General features: G+C 43.3%; 2 protein-coding genes across 11 annotated transcripts in view; both read left to right on the top strand.

Annotated features, from left to right (window-relative positions):
* Positions 1–2,934, top strand: part of PRRC2C (proline rich coiled-coil 2C) — a 66,664-nt gene extending 63,730 nt beyond the window's left edge. For 7 of the 10 annotated variants that reach the window (XM_075616751.1, XM_075616756.1, XM_075616757.1 and 4 more), the window contains one exon: positions 657–2,934. In XM_075616751.1, the coding sequence (XP_075472866.1) occupies positions 657–944 (288 nt within the window). In that variant the 3' untranslated portion in view covers positions 945–2,934. Of the gene's footprint in view, positions 1–250; positions 321–656 lie in introns of all 10 variants that reach the window. The other 3 variants (XM_075616759.1, XM_075616758.1, XM_075616755.1) reach the window with 3 other exon arrangements.
* Positions 2,935–11,827: 8,893 nt separating this feature from the next.
* Positions 11,828–23,273, top strand: LOC142503330 (allograft inflammatory factor 1-like). Its single transcript, XM_075615482.1, has 7 exons — positions 11,828–11,893; positions 12,480–12,513; positions 12,732–12,784; positions 18,630–18,696; positions 20,316–20,357; positions 22,096–22,258; positions 23,073–23,273. The coding sequence occupies exons 1-7, from the start codon at positions 11,828–11,830 to the stop codon at positions 23,269–23,271; spliced, it is 624 nt and encodes a 207-aa protein (XP_075471597.1). The 3' UTR covers positions 23,272–23,273.
* The last annotated feature ends 194 nt before the right edge of the window (positions 23,274–23,467 follow it).

Here is a 23,467-nt window from a genome sequence, read left to right as displayed (position 1 = left end):
AACGTGAAGTTAAGGATGAGGAGTTTTATGGCTAGAAGGCAACAATTACCTAGTTGTCACCTATTAAACATATCCGTGTAATAAAGTTGGTCCTAGCTGGGACAGCGCCTTTTTACAACCTGACATTTTTTTCAGCAGGCGTTAACCATTTACAAAATTTGAAAATAGCGCCGGTGCCTTGAGGGGCATAAATATACTCAAAAACTTGAATCACAATAGTATGATTTAATATTTTCTCTTTTCATCCCAGTCATCATCTGACTCAAATAGGACAGCTAGTGGGTGACATCCTATCATATCAACATGGCAACATTTAAATGGTTTGTTCCATATCTTCTTTTGGTATAACACTGGTTTATGGAAGATTTAGTGAGTTGTTCATAGCACCCTTCTAATTATATGGAGATTTTGAAAACTAAAGTGAAATCATATATATCTTATTTTTTTTTTTTTTTGAGGTATGCAAGATTTATGTGTATTGTCTGATCATAGCTTGATGTTTTAGTGTTGTGTTGGAGACTAGTGCAGGAGGCCATTTTCAGAGTGTGGCAGATCTTACAGCACTGAAGGCAGACAGTAAGTGTATACACACCGTGGCACATCTTAATTCATGGAACACATCTGTCCTTTTTCTTTCTTTTTACCTTTCCCTTAAGGCAAAACAGAGAGCAGAGGTTCTACAGTCAACACATCGCTTCTTTGAGCAGCAGCAGCTGTACCAGCAGAGCAAAGCCGCTGGTCCCAAAGCTCTGAAAACCACCCCGGGTCCCCCTACGCCTTCAGACACCCTGCCAGACTCCTCGATGGTCCCACAGGAGAAAGTAGAGGAGAACCCCACACCCACTCCTCCTTTGGCTCCAGTCTCCGTGCCGACCTCCACTAAACCCATCAGAACTGGACCAATTAAACCTCAGGCCATCAAAACAGAAGAGACAAAATCCTAGAGGCCACTTCTGGGGGTTTGTGTGGGAGTAATTCACGGAGGTGTATTGATATCATTTATTTGTTTCCTTGAAGATACAGCAGTTGAGAAGCAGGGGTGAAATAGCAGAAGTTTAGTTATAGATATTGTATGAATAGGACCGTGTCGGCTTTGGCTTCCCTCTCGGCATTTCATGGTCTGGCATTGAAAACCATATTTTGTTCTGAGGGTTCTTCTGAACCCTTGGCTTTTGCTCAGTTTGTGGCTATTAAGAGGGTCTGCAACCTAAATGCTGGTTAACTGCTTTCCCTTTAATTAGGGACAGAGTATACAGCCTGAATAGGGTGGTCACTAATACTCCTGTATAGTTAGCTAGCAATGCTGTCCTATCAGAGGAGTTATCCTTCTCGTTGACCACACTGAATCAGAATGAGCTTCAGTACAACACAATATAATATGTATACCCAAACACGCTTTATGGTCTTGTTTAGGGTTACACGGTCGGCTTTCTCTCACTGCTGCTTTTGTTGATCTCCCTACATCTGACTTTGCAGAAGTGCGAGTGTGTGACTGTAGGGCTCATATCTTGGAGACTTTGATTTCCCTGAGCCACGTGAGTAAGCAGTCTTTGATCCCTATGAACATGTAGGCCAGATGCCCTAACTAAAATAAACATACTAGTATGTAAGGAGTACAGGTTACAAAGGAAATCAAAGGCATTAAACAACCGAGCTGCCCTGTTAAACCCAACCCGTCTCAATCCCTCTTGCTTCCTCTGTCTCATTACTACAAGACATTCTGGTTTCTAAAATCTCTTATGGTCCACTGTGTAAAAATTGTGGCCTGGCTGCTGATTTTACCCCAACAAGCTAGAGCAATTTAAACCATGCCAACTCTCTATAATGTTGCTGCTGTCTGAAAATGTTTCAAAGATCTCACTCTGTATACTGTACCTTGAATATCCAACCTTCTCGCGACCACAAAAATATTGTGTATTTCTTTTTTTTTCTTTCTGCTGCTGAAAGTAAAATCAAGTCAAACGGTGATTTTTTTTTTTTTTTTTAATAAAATAAAAATTGGAAAAAAGTCCTCTTAGTATTCTAGACCTAAGGCAAAACTGTACATTATAAAATAACTTGTATATGCGACAATGTCATGGTAGAGGTGTTTTTATCAAGGGATGTTTTTTTGGGGGGGGATGGTGGGGACTGAGTGATTTTTTTTTTTTTAAACTTTTGTTGACGTGAAAATATCGTCTTGGTGGGACAAGTAGTAAAAAGGTTTAGGCACCCACCCTGGATATAAAAGGCAGCATCTGTGTATAGTCTGGGTTTCTATTCTGAAACAGGGTGATTGTTTCAGATGCAAAGAGCAGTCTAGATGTTTGATTGCTGGTTATTAATCCATTGTTATAGCCTGGCCTGCCTTGCATAGTTTTGGTTACGAGTTATTTAGTTAAACCTAAAAATAGGTTGAATATCTGTTAACCCCTTCAGTTCCGGAGGGGGGGGGGGGCATCTCTGTTCCCTCCGGACCTGAGGCCTATACCAAGTCCTACAGCAAGTAACTCAAACCCACTGTGAAATTCCAAAATAAAACCCGGGATCATAATTACAGATCATGTGTAAATCTTGACCGGGCTGTTAAACAGAACGCGCGCAGGCAGAGGAGCTGCAATTAAGTTGTGTTTTTTTCCATATAGATCTATATATAGATATCGATCTATATGGAAAATATACACAAACACACTTATTTTCTTTTTAACTGTGATGTCATCTTTTTGAAAATAAGACGGGGGCTGCATAGTACAAAAGTTCTCCCACTCTTTATCCCTTTGGCATTGCACAGAAGCCACAGCCAGTCTTAGCCTCCCCCCGCTCCCTGTTTCCCACCTCCCACACCCAACGTGTTGAGACAAAAGGGGGGTAATGCATTGTATTAAATATGTAAGCTCTCTATTTACATTATCCGGGTTTGATTACAGGAACTAATAAAGTATTCTCTAAAGAAAAGAGATTGGCGTCTGTCATACATCACTAGAAAATGGTTCTTAAAGGAGCAATCCTCCCCGACAAACTTTCATTTTTTATATATAGATATATATTTATTTATTTTACGGAATTGGAAGCTGAACGGCATTATTTTCAGCTCTTGGGACCCTCCCTGATTCCCGAGTTACATATTGGTGAAGTTACCAGTAATTACTTCCTGGTTTTAAAGGGGATGTTAATGGCCATCCTATAGGAAGCCACAACAAATAACGTTGAAGATTCCTATAGTGTATAAACGGGTAAAGCATAAAAGTTCACTTGTAACAAGGTAAGGAATGACGACTACTTACTTTAGTGGCTTATGTGCCAATATAGATGCTGAAATAAAAAGTGCACCATAAAATCGTGAAAAGGTGATATGACGCATACAAAAATCCCCTCTATAAAAATAATAAATACAAGCCCTGGAAAAGATCCAGCTCTGTGGAATTGGATGTTTCCCACCATCCAATTGGAATAGAACAGCAGAATCTCAGCCCCAAAACAAAGAGTACATAAAGGTTGAGGGTAATTTTTGGGAGACGGAGAAAAACAAATAGTGCCGACTGTCTAGCAAATCCAAAGATAAAAACCATAAAGTGCACACTCGCAATTTAAATGCCCTTAAAAACATTTATCAGTATTTAGCAACAGTGCGTCAGTGTATCAAAGTTGTGATCTCCTTCTGTTGGCGTATTGTCTCCTGTGGAAGGCTGTAAGGGTGAAACACTTTGAGCCGAGTTGGAGTCATACGCAGTGCCTCCTACCTGCTACATCCCGTCTCCAGACACGCTGATGCAGAGATCACTTGGGACGCCAACAGAAGTAGGAGCGGTGAGATCGCAACTTGGAAACGTCGACACACTTGCTAAAAACTGATACATGTTTTTAAGCTCTTTCAAATTGAGTGAATTTTACAGTTTTTATTTAAGTAATCCCAGAAAAACAGGGCATTACTGGCCAATAATGCCCTGTTCTAGGGGATTATTACTATTATAGGCTAAATGTAGGCTTTTTCATAAATAATAGACCGTTTTGTACAGTTATATAGATTTTTTTTTATTAAAATACAATGGTAAATACATTAAAGCACCTCTACAAACACTTACACTACAGTTATCTATATCCCCACACTGCCGCCCCCTCTGTACACACACCACAACAGCACTACACACAAACTGCAGCAGACACAAACTCTGCAGCGCGCACACGACAGAAACTGCAACTCAAAACAAACTCCCCCCTCAATCAACTGTCTTCGTGGAGCTGTGTTCATGGAGGGAGGGAGTGGAGTCACTGCATGGCTGCTGCTTCCTGACCAATCCCCTGCCCTGTCTCAGCTGTTCTGACAAAAGGAAAAGCTGATTGGCTAGAAATAAACACTTTGCAAGCTGCCAACAATTCCGGACATTAATGAATGGTTAATGTTCCGGGCATTATTCAATCAGAGTGCAGGGATTTCAATAATGCCCGGAATTTTACAGCCTATAATTTTGTATACAAAGATTTGATGGACGGTCTGCACTATTTGCTTTTCTCAGTCTCCCTGAGCTTACCCCTTTTCCAAAGACTGGCTAACAAGACTGCCACTGATTGGGCTCTATGCTTGTTTTAGGTGTGAAAATATGAGTAGGGTTATTACCTAAACACGCACTATTCCTCGCCCATGAGGACGTGGTATACTACTATTTTGTGTTTCATTTTTCATCGGTTCGTTGCACTCCCCTCCCTCCCTTGGAAGAAATCGACTACCTTGAAGAACTTGAAACAGTTCATCTTTTGGGTTTGACCAGCAAGGTCATTTACTTTATATTTAATTTGTCATTTTGATTGCACAAGTCACAGTATTTAAATAATTCTCAAAACTACTGTTTATTCATTGTAGGCACAGGTGTCACTTAATTTATTTTTTTTAGTTAACTATAAACTAGATTTTTGTTTTTCACAAAACTCGCACATGTGTGGGAGGGTGGTGCCCATTTTAGAAAGTTTTTTCTAAATAAAAGTAAAAATGGAAACATTATAGTGCAATATACTTAGAACAATAAACCAAGTGATGGAAGGAAAGATTAATCTGATGCACATCGTGTAGGGATTATACAAGCATGTGTTGTAAACACAAGTTTAGGCACTCCTCAATATTTAGTGTGGAGATCTACCAGATATGCAATGAAAGATAAGGGCAACAATACTTTATCGTTTTATATGCCGAATATGAAAGAAGTGGAAATGCATGCACAGATTTGTAACAAATAAACGCTTTAGACCACACACTGGATCGGCAAGAGCAGAGAGCTCTCACTGCCTTCCACACGACGCGGCCGCGTGCCTCTGCTCGGCGATGTGTGCTTATTCCCAAATTGAAAGAAATATATCCTTCCTAATATGACTAATATTAACAAATGGCTGTATAGATAAAATGGTATGAAATTCAATAGGCAATTTATCATAGATGTTTCATGCATGGATATATTATCATCGACAGAATAATGCACCCGAATGAAAAGTTCAAAAGAAGTGATATAGTGCAGGATTAGATAAAAACACATTCTGGGGACAAAATACAAAACTGGCTTTGGACCTGACTCGGATCGTCCTGTTACTTAAATCCGCGAACCAGAATCAAAAAGGCCTTTTCCGGATTTTTGTGGCGCCCATAAAGTTAAAGGAGCAGTTTAACAACTAAAAACTGTTACCCTTAAGGTAATGGGTTTTCTTGTATCTTGTGAAAAATCAACATAAGATTATAATTTTGATGACTGGCAAACAGTCTTATTACCTAAAGACACTAGTTAGATTGTAAAAACCCTAAAGTTTGATTACCAGGACCATTTTTTTTTTTTAAGGTCTTATTTTGCTTGAATTAACCAATTGAACAGGCTACTTTCCTGAGTTCACTTTCATCATGGACAGGACACCATTAAGGAAAAAATGCACCAATTCCAATGTTGTGGTTATTGGGTCTGGTTCTCATAGATCTGGGGTGCTTCTTTACCTGTTGTGTGCCGTAAAGTTTGTGGCACCCATTGCCACGAACCTTGCTCCAGATCACGTGATGATTTGGCCTGATGCCAAGAAAATAAGTTCCTACTCCTCCACTGATGACGGTCTGACCCCTTGAAACCAGCAAAACAGGGTGACATTTATGGCGTTGATTCAGTGCTCTCGGTCACTGTATCATTACATTGGTATCTGGTGATATCCACATCCTATATTTATATTAATAATCTGTGTCTGAGTGTTGTAACATTTGACCTATGGCTCCACAATTCTATATAAAGCTCTGCAAATTAAATGCATGCAGACCCCCCTCTGGCAGAAAAGGGGTTAATGAGACAATTAATGGACCACTTTTCAAAATAAATCCATTATTCACCCAAAATAATACACAGACTACTACTATTGCTATTGTGCTCTTCGCCATGGAAGCTAATACTGTGAGCTTTGCATCAGTCCTGATTCTGCCCTGAAACTGGTTTTAATAGACATTACAATATGCGTCTCTTGGTGTCAATGTATAAAGCTATTTTCTTTTCCAGTGTTAGCCCAATCACACCGATGGCGTAAATGGTTAACTAGGATACACCTAAACTAACAGCGCTTGACCTATAACTAAAACTAGTGCATCATCGGTGTGATGGTGAGGGGGTACCCAGGCCAATAATAACGGTATTATGCCCGGCTGGGTGCTCCTGAGCCATATTGGGGAGTGTGAACTGTCAGCTCTGCAACCCAGTTATGGCATGTGCACTGTATTTCAATATGTGTGTGTGTTTTACTGTTCCACGAGTGCTAACCAACGGAGATTCACAGGGCATGAGTTTCACGGATGATTTTACAATAAAATGTTGTCAGGGTGTGTTTGGGTAGAAGGGGGGCAGACTTGCTGGTTACCCCGAAACATGTACCCAGGAATCCTACCAGATCCCTAGAGACATGAAGACACAGGCCACCGGACAAAATCTACCCTAGGAAGCAGTTTGCAGTTCATTGCCAGATCTCTCTGCTTCAGCGCAGACCAGAACAGTAAGACCTGGCAGGGGGAAATCACATTCCAGGGTCCCCCGGTATATGCCCAAACCCCCAGAATTCAGTGTAGGGGTTCTGTGTCTTTCCCACCAGGTATAAGGTGGCGAGAGTAAAAATGTTTTTAAATTCAGCGCTTGAAGAATAAAAGAGGCTATGTGCTAACTTTGGTTAGAAAGCGCCTAGCGCGCTGAAACTTGCTGTGCGCGTAGTTCAGGGAGAAACATGGAAACCACCCATAGGGTAATTTTTATACATTTGTCTAAAAATTGATGAATGAAAGTTCCCCTCAAATAGTGTATTAAACATGTTAGGCACAACTGGGCTTTCATTCAGACCACCGGGGAATACTCATTTATTGTAGCCCCCCACTTAGTATGTGTCTAGTGACTCACTAAATAAGCTGAGGAGGTGCAGCTCCGGACTTCTAAGACATCCCGCTGGTTTGGTGCCACGATGTCTGTAAAAGCCCGGAGTTGAAAGGGCTCAGTGTCCCCAAGGTGTTAGTTGGGGATGGGATCCTTAAGTACCCCCATCCTTGTGTAAAGTACGGGCAGTTTGGCAAATGGTGGCCAGCCCAGACTTAGTGTCGCCAGGTAGAGGGGCTGGGTCTCATATGCTAAGGAGCAAAGGTGCTACGTTGGCGCATGCTCTTAGCAGAATGACAAGCCCCCTCTGCCAGGTTTCCAAAGTATTGGCAACTCCAGGATAGGTGGGAAAACCTATTCCCACGGAGAGATTGGTTGCACTGGTTAGAGATAGGGATTGAAACTCTATAAGAATTTCTGCAGCCCATCGGGAATCAGATTCATCTAAAGATTCATGCAAGAACCCTCTAGGATTTCGTAAGGGTTAAAGATTCCAAGTGCCATTACAGCGGTGGCAAAACGAATGAAGCAGCTCTGTCAGAGTACACAGCAGTTGCAGGTAGCGCTGCTGACCGAGGACCGTTTCAAGCCGTTTCACTAGCAACTACTGCTCCTGGGAAATTGCTCCTAAAGACTTTGTTTTACAACTTTTTGTTTTTGTTCTGGAAACCAACTATTTTGTTTGCCCCCGTCCCAGTAAGTGTATTTTGAGTGTAATTGTGTAACGTGTGTATGTCCATTCGTGAAATAAATTACAATTTATTTTATCTCCTTGCTTTGCTCAATCATATGATCCCGGGTATAAATGTGTTAAAAGTGCTGGTCTCCCGTGACAATCGGTGGGCAACAAGCGGCCCCAACTGGTGGCTACCCCAGCAGCCCTCTCTCCCCAGTGCATAGGGAGTGGACATGTTGCTGATGTGGATTTTAGCTTCTTCCCACTCCCTGGTCTGCCTAATGATAGCGCTAACCACTAGTTTCCAATAGAAGAAGAGGAGCGGAACAGTATTTATCTGTGTACAGGCATCAAGAAGCTGAATGGAGGGGTCGAGCAAGAGCGTCTAACTATAAATATATATATATATATATATATATATATACATACACACACCAGAACATTTTAAGTTATGGTGGGTGAAAAAGGCAAAAAAACCTCCACCGTATAGCATATAGCAAATATATTTTGCTATATGCTATACAGTGGCGGTTTCTTGTTGCCTTTTTCACCCACCATATCTTAAAATGTGATGGAAAATCCTACAGCCTTGAAAATTGCAAAACGAGTACAACCAACCTCACATTGATGAGACCCATTAAGGTCACAACATGTCTGTGAATGGTTTCTCTGGCTTTGCATCTGATTCCCATGCTGTGCTTTAAAACTGTGTTAACAGCGAGCAGTAGTTTATAACGGTTCCATGTAAAAATGGATTTCAGACAAAAGGTGACACGGTGTGCTCATTTGCATGTCATTTCCCAGAAGCCCTTGCCGTGGAAGCACTGTATGCTACGTGATAATAGTGAAAGGCAGGGTTGTAGACCTGTCTAAGACATGTGAATGTGTGTGATGTTTTTATTTGTATGCACGCGTACGTAGATATGAGTTTATATGTGTATATATATATATATAGAGAGAGAGAGAGAGAGAAAAAAACAGGCGCACACCTAGTGTAGCACCATAAAAAAAATATATTTAGGGACATAAACATAGACAAATGCCCACTCACAAAAATAGCAATATTAATCGCATGTATGAGAAAATTCTCAATCGCCAGCCACACGGTTCTCTTGGTACGTGTGTGTGTGCGCGCGCGTGCGTGCGTGTGTGTGTGTGTGTGTGTGTGTATATATATATATATTATCATGCAAGACTGGCAGCTCTCCAAAAAGCTATGTCTCTTGCACCAGGTTCTTGAGCTGTAGGAATCAGCAATATTTCAATGATTAAGTCTGCACTCGCATATCTATATGAAAAAAGCAAAAGCACATATTTTGAATCAACGTTTAAATCCTGTCCCGGACCTTTCTCAAGACCTCAATGCAATAACAAAACATTCAGAATATATACAAAGTATATAGAATACATAAACTAAAACATATATAATCTTTTTCCTTCATATTACCCACTTTCCAAAAATATGGAAGGAGCATTAATAATAGATATATAAAAAGGACGATCACAATTACAAAGAAACAAAGTATCCACGGAGTAGCCATCTAGGTGGTAATGTTCTGGAGAGCAGAAAAGTGTACATCAACATGCGTCACGTCGCTAGCATGAAGCAGGGTCCATCTTGGGTGAGGTTATCACGACTCAATAAACAGGAGAGTGAGGCTGCGTCCACGCTGCTGCTGAGCGTGCTTGGCGCATTTACATTAGTGAATGTAAATATGAACGGCCACGCTCACGCGGCTCGTGCCCGTTCGCTTGCCAGCGCTTGGCGAGACAGATAAAAGGGATTCAGCGCCAGTCACTGCGTGGCCATGTCCCTCGCTCGCGCTTGAAAAAATTATGCAGGACAGCTGAGCGCTCATGCTTGGAGAGTTGGTGACATCACCGTTCTCAAGCATGAGCGCGCTCAGCAACCGCAGTGTGGCCGCAGCCTAAATGTCTGATCGGCATCAGCGATCAACGTAGGGACATCATGAAGCATAGGGGCCACTGCCTTAGGGCACGTCCATACTGCCGCAGACCACGCGGAGGCGTCTGCGTGGGGCGCGATCACATTGCCTAAAGGCATTGATCGCGCCCATAGATTGCGCGGGCAGCAGCAGGAGGGGGCGCGCGTTGCGCGACATATCAATTGAAACTAATTTCTCGGCACGATAGCCAGGTCACATGAGCGGTTCAAACAATGAGGACGAACCAGCTCCGTGACGCCCCTAGGCACGCCCCCCATGGAGCTTCTACCATGGCCCAAGAACGCACCCGCTTCACGCCGGTGACATCACAGCCTTCGCACGCCTCCGCACGGGTGAAGGCTGTATGGCCTTAGTCTTAGTGTTCCTCAATAATCCCGATGCTTTTGGTACCAGGTTTTTGATGAACAGTAAGGCGCGGATATCTCTGCAGCTTCCTATCGCCCCCATAATGAGATATTTAAACAGACATTTTGTTTTCCCTGGAGGGGATGGTACTGGTGCCACCTTTACAACAGGAGTGGTCAACCCCAGTCCTCAAGGGCAATGACTGAGCCACTGATCGACCCACCTGTGCTGAAGCAGGGGTATGCGTAAAACCTGACCTGTTGGTGGCCCTTGAGGACTGGAGTTGGATACACCTGCTGTATCTCAGGATCCAGACGACCCCCAGTTCTGAAATGAACATTGTTCAGCTTCAAAGACCCATGCTATATTTTCCATGGGGAAAAAAGGGAGGGCGGGGGGTTAAAAAAAAGAGATGGGGGGGGGCTGCTCCTTTGAAATTAGTTTGACCAGTTATTTTTGCAAAAGTTGTTATCTGTGTTTAAAAATATAGTCTGAAAACATATTCATATGGAATGTCTGTGACAATGCATTGTCATGTCAGCATCATGTGATCCGAGCGGGAAGCTTTCACACAATGAAAATGATGTAGTGATGTACCAGAGAAATCCGCTGTGGCGCATAGTGTATACAGCACTTGCCATACATTTCTCACTTTCACATCATTATGGTTCTAGATTTCTACAGTGTACATGTACTGTATACAGTACAGTATATATACCAATTTTATTACACGTTTTACAATAAAACAGAATTTCTATATTTTCACGTGTGTGTAGATAGATAGATAGATAGATAGATAGATAGATAGATAGATAGATAGATAGATAGATAGATAGATAGATAGATACGCAGCCACACACAGAAACACAGCTGAACGCGATAAAATTAGCCTCATTTGAGCACTACAGTGCATAAACTTAATTGAACATTGATTGGTTTCCAATTACTGATCAGCACAATTCTGCTTTCATTCAGAAATCATTCAATTAACACCAGGCCTGCTTTTTGGTAATTTTGATCATTTAAAAATGGGTGTTCCCAGATACCTTTGTATCTCTTCTGTCCAAAATGGCTGCTGGTAAGGGAGGAAGTGGTGCTTGGTTTGGGTTTTTTTTTAGCTGGCTTTAGGGATGTAATATGATATTGGCTTTGTAGCCCAAGTGGTTTTGTTTGAAAATAATGCTGGTATTTATTCATGCTGCCTACAATAATTCTTATCGTTCTATGATGTCCTACTGTGGTATTTATTTTTTTTAGCTTCTCCAGGAAAATGGTTGTAGTGTGTGGTGGTTTTAAATTTAACTTTCTTAATATGAAATTATATTTTCCGTTTCCCTGAGTGGTAGTTTCTGCTCTTGCTACTGGGGGTCCCCCTGGTTCTGCAGATATTTTAATTATGACCCGAGCATATTCTGCATAAAATTGCCGCTAACTAAACCTTTTACTGTGGAGCCAAGGAAGAAGGGGTTTTGTGCCAAAATATTCTCTTAAGCATGTCTCCTCCTGAAAGGGTGTGTGACACAGAAGCAACTATGTTACATGAGCTATGTGTGGTCCAGGTAAGATTAAAAATAAGTTTGAGTGCAGTTGATTAAAAACAAACCCAAAAAAAAGTTTCATTTGGGAAATGACTTCCCCTGACCCATATTCAAATGCTAGCTGCAAAACACACACTGCTTCTCTGCATGGAGTTCCTTTTGAACCACAATCTACATTTTGAATTGGAGTTTCTCCTGTGTTTGACCCGGGTGTCTGGGAGATGTGAACCTGGGAAAAACTGTGTTTTTTATGGCATAAACAGGGTTACATTTTAAAATACTTTTGCAAATCTTTATTTTGTTGCATCACTGTTTTTCCAATGACATCTGGCACTTCTATATTGGAAAGCAAAGTGACTCCTAAATGGGTCCTTTCCATTGGTCAGCTGGCTTGATTTGAAGGACTTGCACCCGCACAAACGCCCAATCTCTTCCCCCCCCCCCCCCCTTGTTAATGTTTTACCTTTTTTTTGATCATGAACTATATATAATTTTCTAATCCTGAGGTTACCATGGTAACCTTTAGACTGCAATGTCTTCTGGGAGTGCTCCATTTTAACCTCCTAGATACTTTAATATTTCAAATTCTCGTATCTCATGATTGCAGAATCCAGATTATGGAAATAAAATGGCATTGGAAAGTGCGAGAAGAAATCTTAAAGTAAACACAGTGATCAGCATGGTCTGCTGCTTTTTAATACAAGTTTAAGTCCATTTTCTGAAAATGACCTAATAATGCTAAATGACAACAGCTGGAGAATTACACATTAAAGTATGTGATCAGTGTTAAAAAAAAAAAAAAGTTCCTGTGTCTAGTATAACATACTTGTAATACTATATTTATTTATTTCATTTTTAGAACAGTTGGAAAGACGTGAGAAGCTGGAGAAGGAAATTTACTATGCCAACAAGGTCAGTTATAACCTGCTGCCCCCCGATTATGTTCATGCATTCATCTAATGAAATATTCCTATGACCCTAAAGGAGCGGTCTCGCATGGGGCCAGACTGAACTCCTAGCATTCACGAGGTTTTTCTCCAGTTTGCATTTGCAACGAATAAGGATTTTTGTTTTGAGTTTGTTTGTTTTCAATATTTTTGTAGTTTCAAAAGTTGCATTTGGTTTGCGTAGATATTTTTACAAATCTGTCCATCCATCCGTCACTAAAGACCCATCTCTAATATCTAATCTAATAAAGGAATTTCACCCATCTCTAATAATGGGCTCATACTGTATTTCCTAGCTAGCAGAGTGATCCCTCCTTATACTACATTTCTTGGGAAAGTACTAAGTATTTCTAAATGGCTTTATAAACGGAATCCTGTTTGTCAATGTAGATATTTAGAGCGGGCTCGTCTCCTTTCTTCCATTGTCCACTTTAGTCCTCAGACATGGAGGGACTGTCCATAAATTTGTACATCACGGGTTAAGCAAATACGTTTGCCAACCACTGTATTAAAGTGCCCATTTGAAAGCAAAGGAAAATGTTTTTTAAAATACTGGTTTGTCCATTGCCTGGTTTTAAGGGGTTTAACTTATTAATTAAATCATTTTACTGAAGTTTGTTTGCTTTGGCCAGCACGTTTCCATGACACTAACAATCCTCCATGTCTGTGTTCCTGTGAATTTGACAATATCCGTACAAATGGTACAGTACTCTACACTTTAGCAGGAGGAAATTATTCTGATTCCAGTCGCGCATTTTTACTAGGTTTTTTTTCTTTTCTAACCTTGACAATATTTTTGTTTTTCACATTTAAAGTGTGTATGTATCAACTTAATTCTGCAGATCAGTATACTGGTATAAAATGTATGTATACTTTTAACTTGTATAGCCATATAAGCATGTACTGTAGACCATGCTTAACAGACATTGGCATACAAAGCATTCTAATACAATAAGTGCATCAGATATTAAAGCACACTACATGCAAAGGAAATGTATGTCCCAGAGCAGTGTCTTTCAACTAGGGTTCCCCAGGCACCTCCTAAAGGGTTCCCTGCAATTTCCTGGTCATTTGAAAATTGTATCAAATACTGAAGAATTCACAATGCATCTGATCTCAGACTGGCTATTAGAGAGGGTTGGGTTCCTTACAATGCATCTGTTCTCAGACTGGCTATTGGAGAGGGTTGGGGTTCCTTACAATGCATCTGTTCTCAGACTGGCTATTGGAGAGGGTTGGGGTTCCTTACAATGCATCTGATCTCAGACTGGCTATTGGAGAGGGTTGGGGTTCCTTACAATGCATCTGATCTCAGACTGGCTATTGGAGAGGGTTGGGGTTCCTTACAATGCATCTGATCACAGAGTTGCTATTGGAAAGGATTGGGGGTTCCTCAGAACTTCATATTGGATTCCTTAAACAAAAAAAGGTGGATACCACTGCCCCAGAGAGCTTACAATGTAAGTGGTGTTGGGAAAATTAGACAGTAGGGGAAGGAGTACAGTGAGTGACCACAATGGTTGGTAAGTGCGTCTGCAGGGGGAGAAGTAGTCATGAGTCCAGGTTATTGAAATGCTTCATTCCTGAGGTGTGTATTTAGGTTTGATTTTGAAGGGGAGGGGAGAAGTTGCATGGGGCAAGAGAGGAACTTCAGCTGGTAGAGGTCAGTGAGGGAGAGGTCTTGGGTGAGCGCAGTAAAGATTGCTAGTAAGGCTAAGGCCCCGCTGCCTTGCTTGCCCGCGGCGCGTGCAATTCACTGCACTGCGATCTGCGGTCTGCAGGGATTTTTTTCCGCCGTGGGGGGGGGGCACTCGGGCACTCAAATACACACAGGGGGGTGAATCGGAAGGGGGATCAGAGCAGGGGGGGCATCGGATTGGCTGCCTTGCGTGTCGCGGCACTTGCTGAAACCACAAGCTCCGGCTGGCTGACGCGTCACAGCACGCAGTCAGCCACGCCGGAAGGAGCCAGCGGGGACATCCAGACCGGAGGCAAGCAGCTGGTGGACCGCGGCCGCTCCGTCGGCCGCAGCGGGACCAAAGCCTTAAGGATAAAAAGTGGCTATCCTGGTGTGTGCTGGGCTTGGTCAATTGGCGGTCAGAGATGACAGGAACCTGAGGGATGGATGTGACACTTGAAATGCCTTGTTAATAGTGGGGGAGAGAGAATGAAAGGCAGGATTTGATGACTGTAAATGACCAGCGCATGCAAAGGGTGGACAGCATGAACATCACAGGAAGCGAGAAGGTGGGGGCATAGAGTACTGTACAGCTGACGTGGTTATGAGGAAGACAGGAGACATACAGTACTTGGGTGTAAGAGCCCAGAATATGAGCAGCCTTGTACTGCTAGGTAAGGAGAGCTCTGCTCAGTTTTTTCTTCTCCACACACTTGCACTTTATAGTGTTGAGGGCCCATTGGAACATTCATTTAAACAGATATACACCAAACACCCAATTATCAGCCACTGGACAGCAATGAATACAATACACATGTACCACTGAATGTCAGCAGAGGGCGCTGCAAGGAAACCTTGGCTTTCAATTTATATGCCAGTAGTGGAGTTATAGATACAATAACTTAATTTCAATCAGTGCCCATAACACTTTGCATATGCAGTGGCGGATTTACATTTTTTTGCCACATTTTTTTTGCCACCTGTGCCGCCTCTTGATCTGTCCTGACTGTCATGGAAACTAATGTGACATCTGGTTGTCACTGCAATGAATGTGACATCATTTGATGCAGAAGACTGCAGTGCCGCTGAGCGTTCTGTGCGCTCAGCGCTTGCTTATTTTACTTACTGCGGTTTTTTTATGTGGAAGTCCCCGCTCACGCGGTTCTCATGCACCGGCACGCACGCTCACCCACGCTTGGCACTTGAGCAGATTAAAAAACCTGACAGAAGTGCTCTCAAATTGCCCCCCCACCCCCAGCCCCCTCCTGCTTGCAAAATAAGCAGGACACCCGACGCTCATGCTTGGAGAGTTGGTGAAGTCGCTGACCTCGAGCATGAGCGCGGTCAGCACCAGTGGGGGCGCAGCTGAAGGAGGGTGATGCTGCAAGAGAAGGTAACAGACCTTTTTTATAGAGGCCTGATGCTACCCCCTGGCCATCAGTTTAATTGTTGTGGGAGAAGAGCGCAAGCCTTAGTTACCCCCCCACACTCCACCTGCGACACGTGAAATATCAAGCATCAACATTTTTATATATGTAGCCCCGGTGCCCTCCGGCTCCCAGAGACCCCCCCCCTCCTTTGGATCAGTGCGGTCGCGGGTGCCGCCGGAGCCAGCGACGGACCCGCCGGCTGTTTCCAAGGGTGGGGGCCGGAGCAGGCAGTGTTGCAAGCCTTTGGAGGCTTGGCGGCGTACCCTGCTTGCGGGGGCCGCCTTTGCGGGTGCGCACGCATGCGGCGTGTTCGTGCATGCGCGGATCAGGCTAGGGAGTTGCAGCAGCCCTTAGGGAGTTGTGCATGCGCAGTAGAATCGCGCACGCAGCCCCAATATAGAAACAGCCTCCACGGGACTACAATTCCCAGGAGGCTAAGGGGGAAAGGCACCAGGTGCCCCCCGAGTAGCCAATAGGGCTGGAGGATTTCCTTGCAGGGAATATAGATACATTTAGCGGGCTTGGAGCACGCTAGGCAGTCAGTGCCAGGAGCAGCTAGGGGAAGGAGGTAGGGTGCAGGAGTCAGTGACTCCCTGCACTAGGCCTGCAGCCCCCGAGGCCCCAGATAGCCCTGAGCCACCCAGTAGTGTAAGTTGTGTCAGGGACAGGCCCCAGGTTAGGGACCCTGCCCCTTACTATTCAGTCAGCTAGGGACTCAGCAGACGCTGTGCGTCCGTCCAGAGGGTTGGGCGCAGATCTTCGTTGTTGCTGCAGAGGCCATCCGGGTGCAATCGCCCCGGACTGTAGTTCCTGTGTTCATCCGTCATCTGATCCTTTGCGAAGCTCCGTTGCAGGCCCGGGCACTTGCGTGCTCGGCAGGTTACCCTCACCAAGTGCACCAACGATACTATTAGGTTCACACGGGACTAGTGACTGCGCAGTCACACATCATCTCACTTGGAAGGGTGGGAAACGTACTGTGTGTGTGGTTACTGGACACGGGGTGGGATCACCAGGTGAAGGGTGTAGCGTCCTGCGAGACGCTGTAGTTGGTGTCTCCTCTAGGGCGGGACACCTGTTGATCTGTTGATTGTTATGTATGAGTATGGTTGCACTAGTAAAGGTATTGGCTGTTTTACCTACTGTGTGCTGAGTGATATATATTGTCCTGCGAGGAACCACTCCCCCTCTGGTGGGAGCCATCGCAGGTGGAGGCGCTGTACAGGGTTACTCATAATATACTTGCCCCAGGTTCCCTGTGGCGGAAGCTCAGTCCTCCTGTGAGCTTAACAGGTAAAGCACCACACCAGGTAACATTAGGTTCTCTGCACCTACACTCTATCTGCGATTGGGTGGGGGAATACCCGTTACATATAAAAGGGGGGGGCGGAAGAACAGGACATTTTCTGCTCCCAAACGTTGCCGCTCTAGGCCCGCCAGTGTGCATATGCTTGAAGTTTTACAGTAACAAATCTGTTAACGCACATTAAATACCAGTATACTTGTAACTGCCAAATTGCTGTACTCTTGCATAAATACACTGAATTATAAGGGAACTTTTATTTGGCTGGCTCATGTCTGAATGATTTTCCTATGAAGCTGCAGAGCTGCCTGACCCAGGGGGTGCTGATGAGCAGAACTGCTGGTTTTATCACTAGAGATGGGTGATCCCGTCCAAATCCATTTCCTGCTCAGAATACAGTACCTGGAATTCCACATCTGTCCCCCTCCCACCAAAATCCATCTGTAGATTGATTTGAGTGAATCTGCTAGTACCCAGTCATTGAATATAATCCGGATGGCTTTTTAAGAATTCGAACTCTGATTTTATATTGAATCCAAAATCCGTTGCTGTATTGCTACAAATTTGCAACCCTGATTTAATGTGTCCGTCCATCTCCACGCTCACTGCTGTGCGCGCGCCCCTATTGTAGAAAGGCTGCTAAACCACAGCCGACTATAACTGCCGCGCACCCACTATGGAACAGCCCTTGGGCTTATCAACTCTAGCGTTGCTGTGGTATGGAACGCCTTTTTAAATGGGCCAATGGCTAAGCAAAGTGTATCTCCCAGCCACGGACCTCGGGTGCGCTCCTCTCCGCACATAAGTCTCCCTAATGTTTTTTATATGTTGAGGGTCACACACGGCACTGTTTGTTAATTACTACACACCTTGTGCAATATCATGTGAAGTTATCATTAAAAGCAAATTGTTATATTTTATTGTACGAATATTCACAGGTTGTCAAGTGTTGGGGTTAAAAGCAGTTTCTTTCTTATATTTTAAATACTACGGAGTCTGTTCAGTTTATTTATTTATTTTTTAATTATCAAAGTCTTTCTATGACTGCACAACGCATGATTTGCTGTAAGAAAATAAGCTTGGGTATGTATGTCTTTATATAGCGCCATTAATGTACATAGCGCTTCACAGTAGTAATACATGTGACCAGCATATAAATAACAGATCATGGGAAGAAGTGCTTCAGACATAAAAGTAACATTTAGGAAAAGGAGTGGGTGGCACCATGTCTATAACATGGGCAGTATAACACGTTGTAATTTTTAAAAATATATTATTAATAATAATATTATTTATTTGCACGAGGTTGGAAGTGTAGTTAATTAGCTGTGGAATAGTCGAGGGTGTCTGGGGTCAGGACTGAGGTGTTCAGGCTAAACTGTGTCTCTTTGTGATGCAGGAATACATTGCAGATGGGCCATTTCAGGACATCACAGATCTGCAATCCAAGCTGGAGAAACTGAAATGTAGGTGGCATTTACTCTCTCCTTTAGGCTGCATCCACGCTGCCACTGAGCACGCTCACTTTAATGTAATCTAATGAGCATGGCCATGCTGACGCTTCGTGCACGTACGCTCGGCAATGCTCCGCGCTTGGGGCGACATGGAAAATTGATTTCCAAGTGCTCAGAAGGGTCACATGACCCAAAATTACATCACGATGGTTTCTTCAATAACACGCCCCGATCCAGCCAATTACACACCCTCCGTTAAACGTCACGCGCTTGCGCTTGCAAATGGCAGGACAGCCAGCGCTCCAACTTGGAGAGTTGGTGATGTCACCACTCAAGCATGAGCACGCTCAGCGGCAGCGTGGCTGCAGCCTTAATGTTGGCACTAATCAAATTGGGCTGTGAAGTCCTTGCGGCGGAGCCAATTCTGTCTCTTCTGAATACTCTTTTTTTTTTTTTTTTCATAGTAGGAAAATGGGTCTAAAAATCCCAGACTGGTGTGTATTTAAAAAAAAAATTTTTTTCTTAGAATTATATATAATAATTAATATATAGATTATTTACCAGCTAAGTCTGGAGATGGCATACAAAAGCTTATTAAAATGACCAATTCTAGGTTTTTATGGTATTCCCCGGCTAAACCTTCAATATACCATATCCAATATTCATGTAAACCTATCCTGGCTGTGCCTGTCAGACGGCTTTATGGAGATTTCCCCAGACATATTAATGTGGAGGCCTAGCGAGGCCAATTTCTTAGTATCCTGGTAGTACGAGGGGGTGTGGGGTGTACATGTAGGGGTCTGGTATGGTCTACATTCTGTATGTCACAAATTGAAGACCATTCACCTCTCGTTTCCCAACCCTGTTCAAGTATCTCTAGCAGAGATTAACCTAGAATGCAGATTCTAAAATTATAGGTGTAGGAAAGAGATTCAAATGACTTTAAATTGCTACACTTTTTAGTTTCTTTACATTGTCTTTGCATTCTGCAGAAAAACATGTAACACTGATTTTTATTTATTTAAAACAATTTTTTTTTACAGGATTGAAGCAGGGCCTCTGGAGCTGAACTGTGTTAATTTCCTGCATTCAGAGATACTTGACTCCCATAGGGCTGCCGATATATCGACTTTAAATGTCCAGGTCACGCAGGCCAATAGGCAGCAGCAAGGGATGACCTCGCAGCTTCTTATTGGCCCACGCGATGACATTTAAACACCGCCATTTCATTAGGCACACAAGCTCCCTGACTGCAGATACCAGCACCACTGTAGAGGCAGGGGGTCCCCAGAGATGAAATTAACGCAGTTCAGCTTCAAGCTAATAGCGCAGTACTACACGTTTTACTGCTTTAAGCAGCTTGTATGTCAATTTGGACATCGTTTGCTATAGATACTATATTTTAATGTTGCATATTTTAAATGTATAATAGATGCGAACTGGCACATTTTTAGTGGGATAAGTGAATACGGTCAGTTAAGGTTTGACTACATGTATACAGTGTTGCTGGCCTCCAGAACATACTGTATTAAAAAGAACGTGCAGAGGTTGGAGTGTTTTTGTTTAAGGGACGTTGCTTCTGTTTTGTACCTGAATTATTAAACTGGCTTTCTTATTGCATTTTCTCTTAGGTGCATTCATGCAAAATGACCCTGACTGCAAAGGAGAGATGGGTATGGTCTCATTTTCTCTTTTTTTTCCCCTGAATCGTGTGGGGCATAATGTTTGTCTTTAACTGGCACTCGGATAGGTGGAGCGGCACTCGGATAGGTGGAGCGATAGTAGAACCAACGAGTCTTTGCTCCAGCGAGCGTTCTAAGAAGCTTACACCCAGCTCCTCGATCCCTGTTCATTGCAATAACTTTACACTAACTTTGGCTGTGACCCTGTCGTTAACATGTTTGCTTGTGCTACAGAGGAGCTTTAGGAAGTATAGACTAATATTAAGAAAAGTCTATTCCATTAAATGCCTTGTGGCACTGGCAGACCATTCAAATGAATGGGCCATAGTGTCTTCCGGGGCTGAAAGCAATGTTTAGTAAATATGGATCAGTGCTATAGAAACTGGTCTGATGTGCTTAGAGCTGCACTCCAAATGTACCCCACCCACCCACAAAAAAAAAAAAACATTAGATTAATTTTTGAACTAAGCAGGAGTATAAAAGGATTGATCTGGGTAGTAATGCCAGAAACTTGGGTCACTTATTTTTTTATTTAACAATTAAAAATGAACGATGCGGGGTGTGAGCTTCTAGGTGTGGTCTCCCTGCAGAATACTGGCAGAAAAAGCCTGTCCTGATTATAGTATAAAGTGGAAGGCTATGTAAATACTGAAGGACTAGAAAATAAGTCTGCTAGATCTGGTAATGGAGGGGCCCATCGTGCCTCTAGGAAAATAAAGGGTGTTACAATGAATTCATAATGGTTTTTAGACTTGAATGCCAGCAGTGGGCAAACAGACAGTGGGATAGCACCAGGTAGCAGTGGGATACCACCAGTGAGGGGCAGTATATAAATACACTCCCTGTCCACTTGATGTTTCAGAAAGTATGTAGCAATCCCATGGCACCTTAGGCTGCGCTTATAGTGCCTAGCAACGCAACGTCGCTCTGAAACAAATACATTGACTCAGTCACAAGCACTTATAGTAAGCGCGACGCTACAGAGCGATGTCGCAACCAAAAATTGATGCCGGGTAAATTTGATTTTTTTTTTTTATTTATTTGATAGTCGCCACATGTGTCTGTCTCTAAACCAATCAGATTGCGCTGCCTTCTCCCTTCGTGACATCACTGGCCTTGTCACCAGCGACATCGCTAAAAAACAAATTATAACTTTCGCTGATGGTGACGTCATCGGTCCCGTCGCCAGCACTATAAGCGCAGCCTTAGTGTTTCATGTAGTTAGTTATTATTTTTTAAATCCGCAGAGCTAATCAGTGCCGGCTGTCTCTGAGCAAGGAGCGAATCTCCTGCACATATACTGTAGTACCTAGTGGCAGTATACCAGTCTCATTGTACCTACACCATTCAGAGGGTTACCAAACCTGACTCTCATAACCCCAATATTACTGGCTAGTAGTGAGCAGCAATTACCCCTTCCCACCAGAAATAGAACAATGTGCTGTCTGTAATTTGGAGCCGTCGGCTGTGGCGTGCAGTGAGGCCCCCTAGGCGCACACCTGCTATGGAACTGACATTACATGTGGGTGACATCAGACGCACCCAACGTACATTCACCTATCGGATTCATCGGGGATGGGAACCCTTCCTGTGGTCTTGTCCATGTGCCTTTTAACCTCTACAACCTTGTTATGCTAATCTAACCTTGGCCTATTTATTGCTATACTAAAAATTTATGTCTTCAACATTACTCTCTCCATTTGGTCTTACATTCTGCTTGTGGTGTCAGATTACACCACCCTCCATGTCATGGCTCAGGACCTTGGTATTACACGGACCTTGATGGAGCTGAAGCAGCAGGTGCAGGAGATAACTGGCAATATTGGGAACTCCATCCCTTACAAAGACTGTGCCATGGCTATGCTGGGTCGCCGATCCACCATGTGCCAACGGTAAGGATTTAAGTAGTTTAATCATCAGTGTGACCATAGATCTGACATCCAGGTGACCATGGTCTGGGATGCTCTTTTTAGTAATGTAGACCTGCTCCAGTATTGTGTTTATTGTACATGAAGGTCTGATCTATTAGCCCTCTCGCTTGATGAAGGGGGACTATTTATAGAATTGTGGTACCCAAGATACCCCTAGGTTTTACATAATCTAGAAATGCTGATACTTGGGTCATGCTTCTGCTCAGTACAGTTGCCCACCCGTTGGTGTTGACGTGCATTGATCTGTATATTTAAACACTTGGTTGCACTGCAATGAGATATTCAATGAAACACACTAATCCCACAGAAATAAGGATATGTCGGCAATTGTAATTACCCACATTGTTTTATATGCCTGACTCATTGATATCAACATCTTTTTGTGTAGGACACCACACTGCTTGCCTACAATATTTTATTAGGCATTTGCTATCTTTGACCTTTATTTTAAGCAGGCCAGTCCTGTAAAACCCGAAGGCGAACTATTTTTACATTTTAAGGGATTGGTAACTTCAAAAGGAGGTTGTTCTGAAATCCCAGTCTCGCCTAGGGTTCTGTGTGCCTAGTACGGCCTTTGGCCTAATACCTGTACAAGTGCAAAAGATGCAATTATAAAAACAGTATTTCCTACATAAAGCACTGCCAGTGTCTTTTAATTCTTTTGCCTCTGGCAGTGCTGGGGTAGTATGATAACCCACAACCTGTAATATGGGGGTGCTGTAGGGATGTATTAGATGAGGCATGAGTTTGAGGCTGTCTTGTTTTTTTCTTGCAGGATAATGCAGTACAATGTGCAAGGAGGAGAGGTGGGGAAGCGGGTCTGCTTGCTGGATGACGCAGCTCCTCACTACATCACTCGCACAGAGGTCACACTCTCGTCCGCTCTCCTTTCTCCTGTTGCGGTATTCTCTCCCCCTCCCCCACCATCCCCTGCTGATATGGGTGCAGAGGCTCAGATCTATCCTGCAGCGTGATGGTGAACACTGGCCTGTGTGGAGTTGCACAGGACTCTTTGTAACCTCATGGGAAATATTTATATCCAGCACAAATAAAAAATTTCATACAAATCAGCCAGTCTCTTCTATTTCCACCATTCGGAGCCAATAATGAGGGCAACCTAGTTGGTCAATATCTATTCACGATCTTTAATATCACCTTTCTTGTTAAGTC

This window comes from Ascaphus truei, chromosome 10 (assembly GCF_040206685.1).
Source record: "Ascaphus truei isolate aAscTru1 chromosome 10, aAscTru1.hap1, whole genome shotgun sequence".
In the NCBI taxonomy this organism is placed as follows: Eukaryota; Metazoa; Chordata; class Amphibia; order Anura; family Ascaphidae; genus Ascaphus; species Ascaphus truei.
This window is presented reverse-complemented; position numbering and strand designations above follow the sequence as displayed.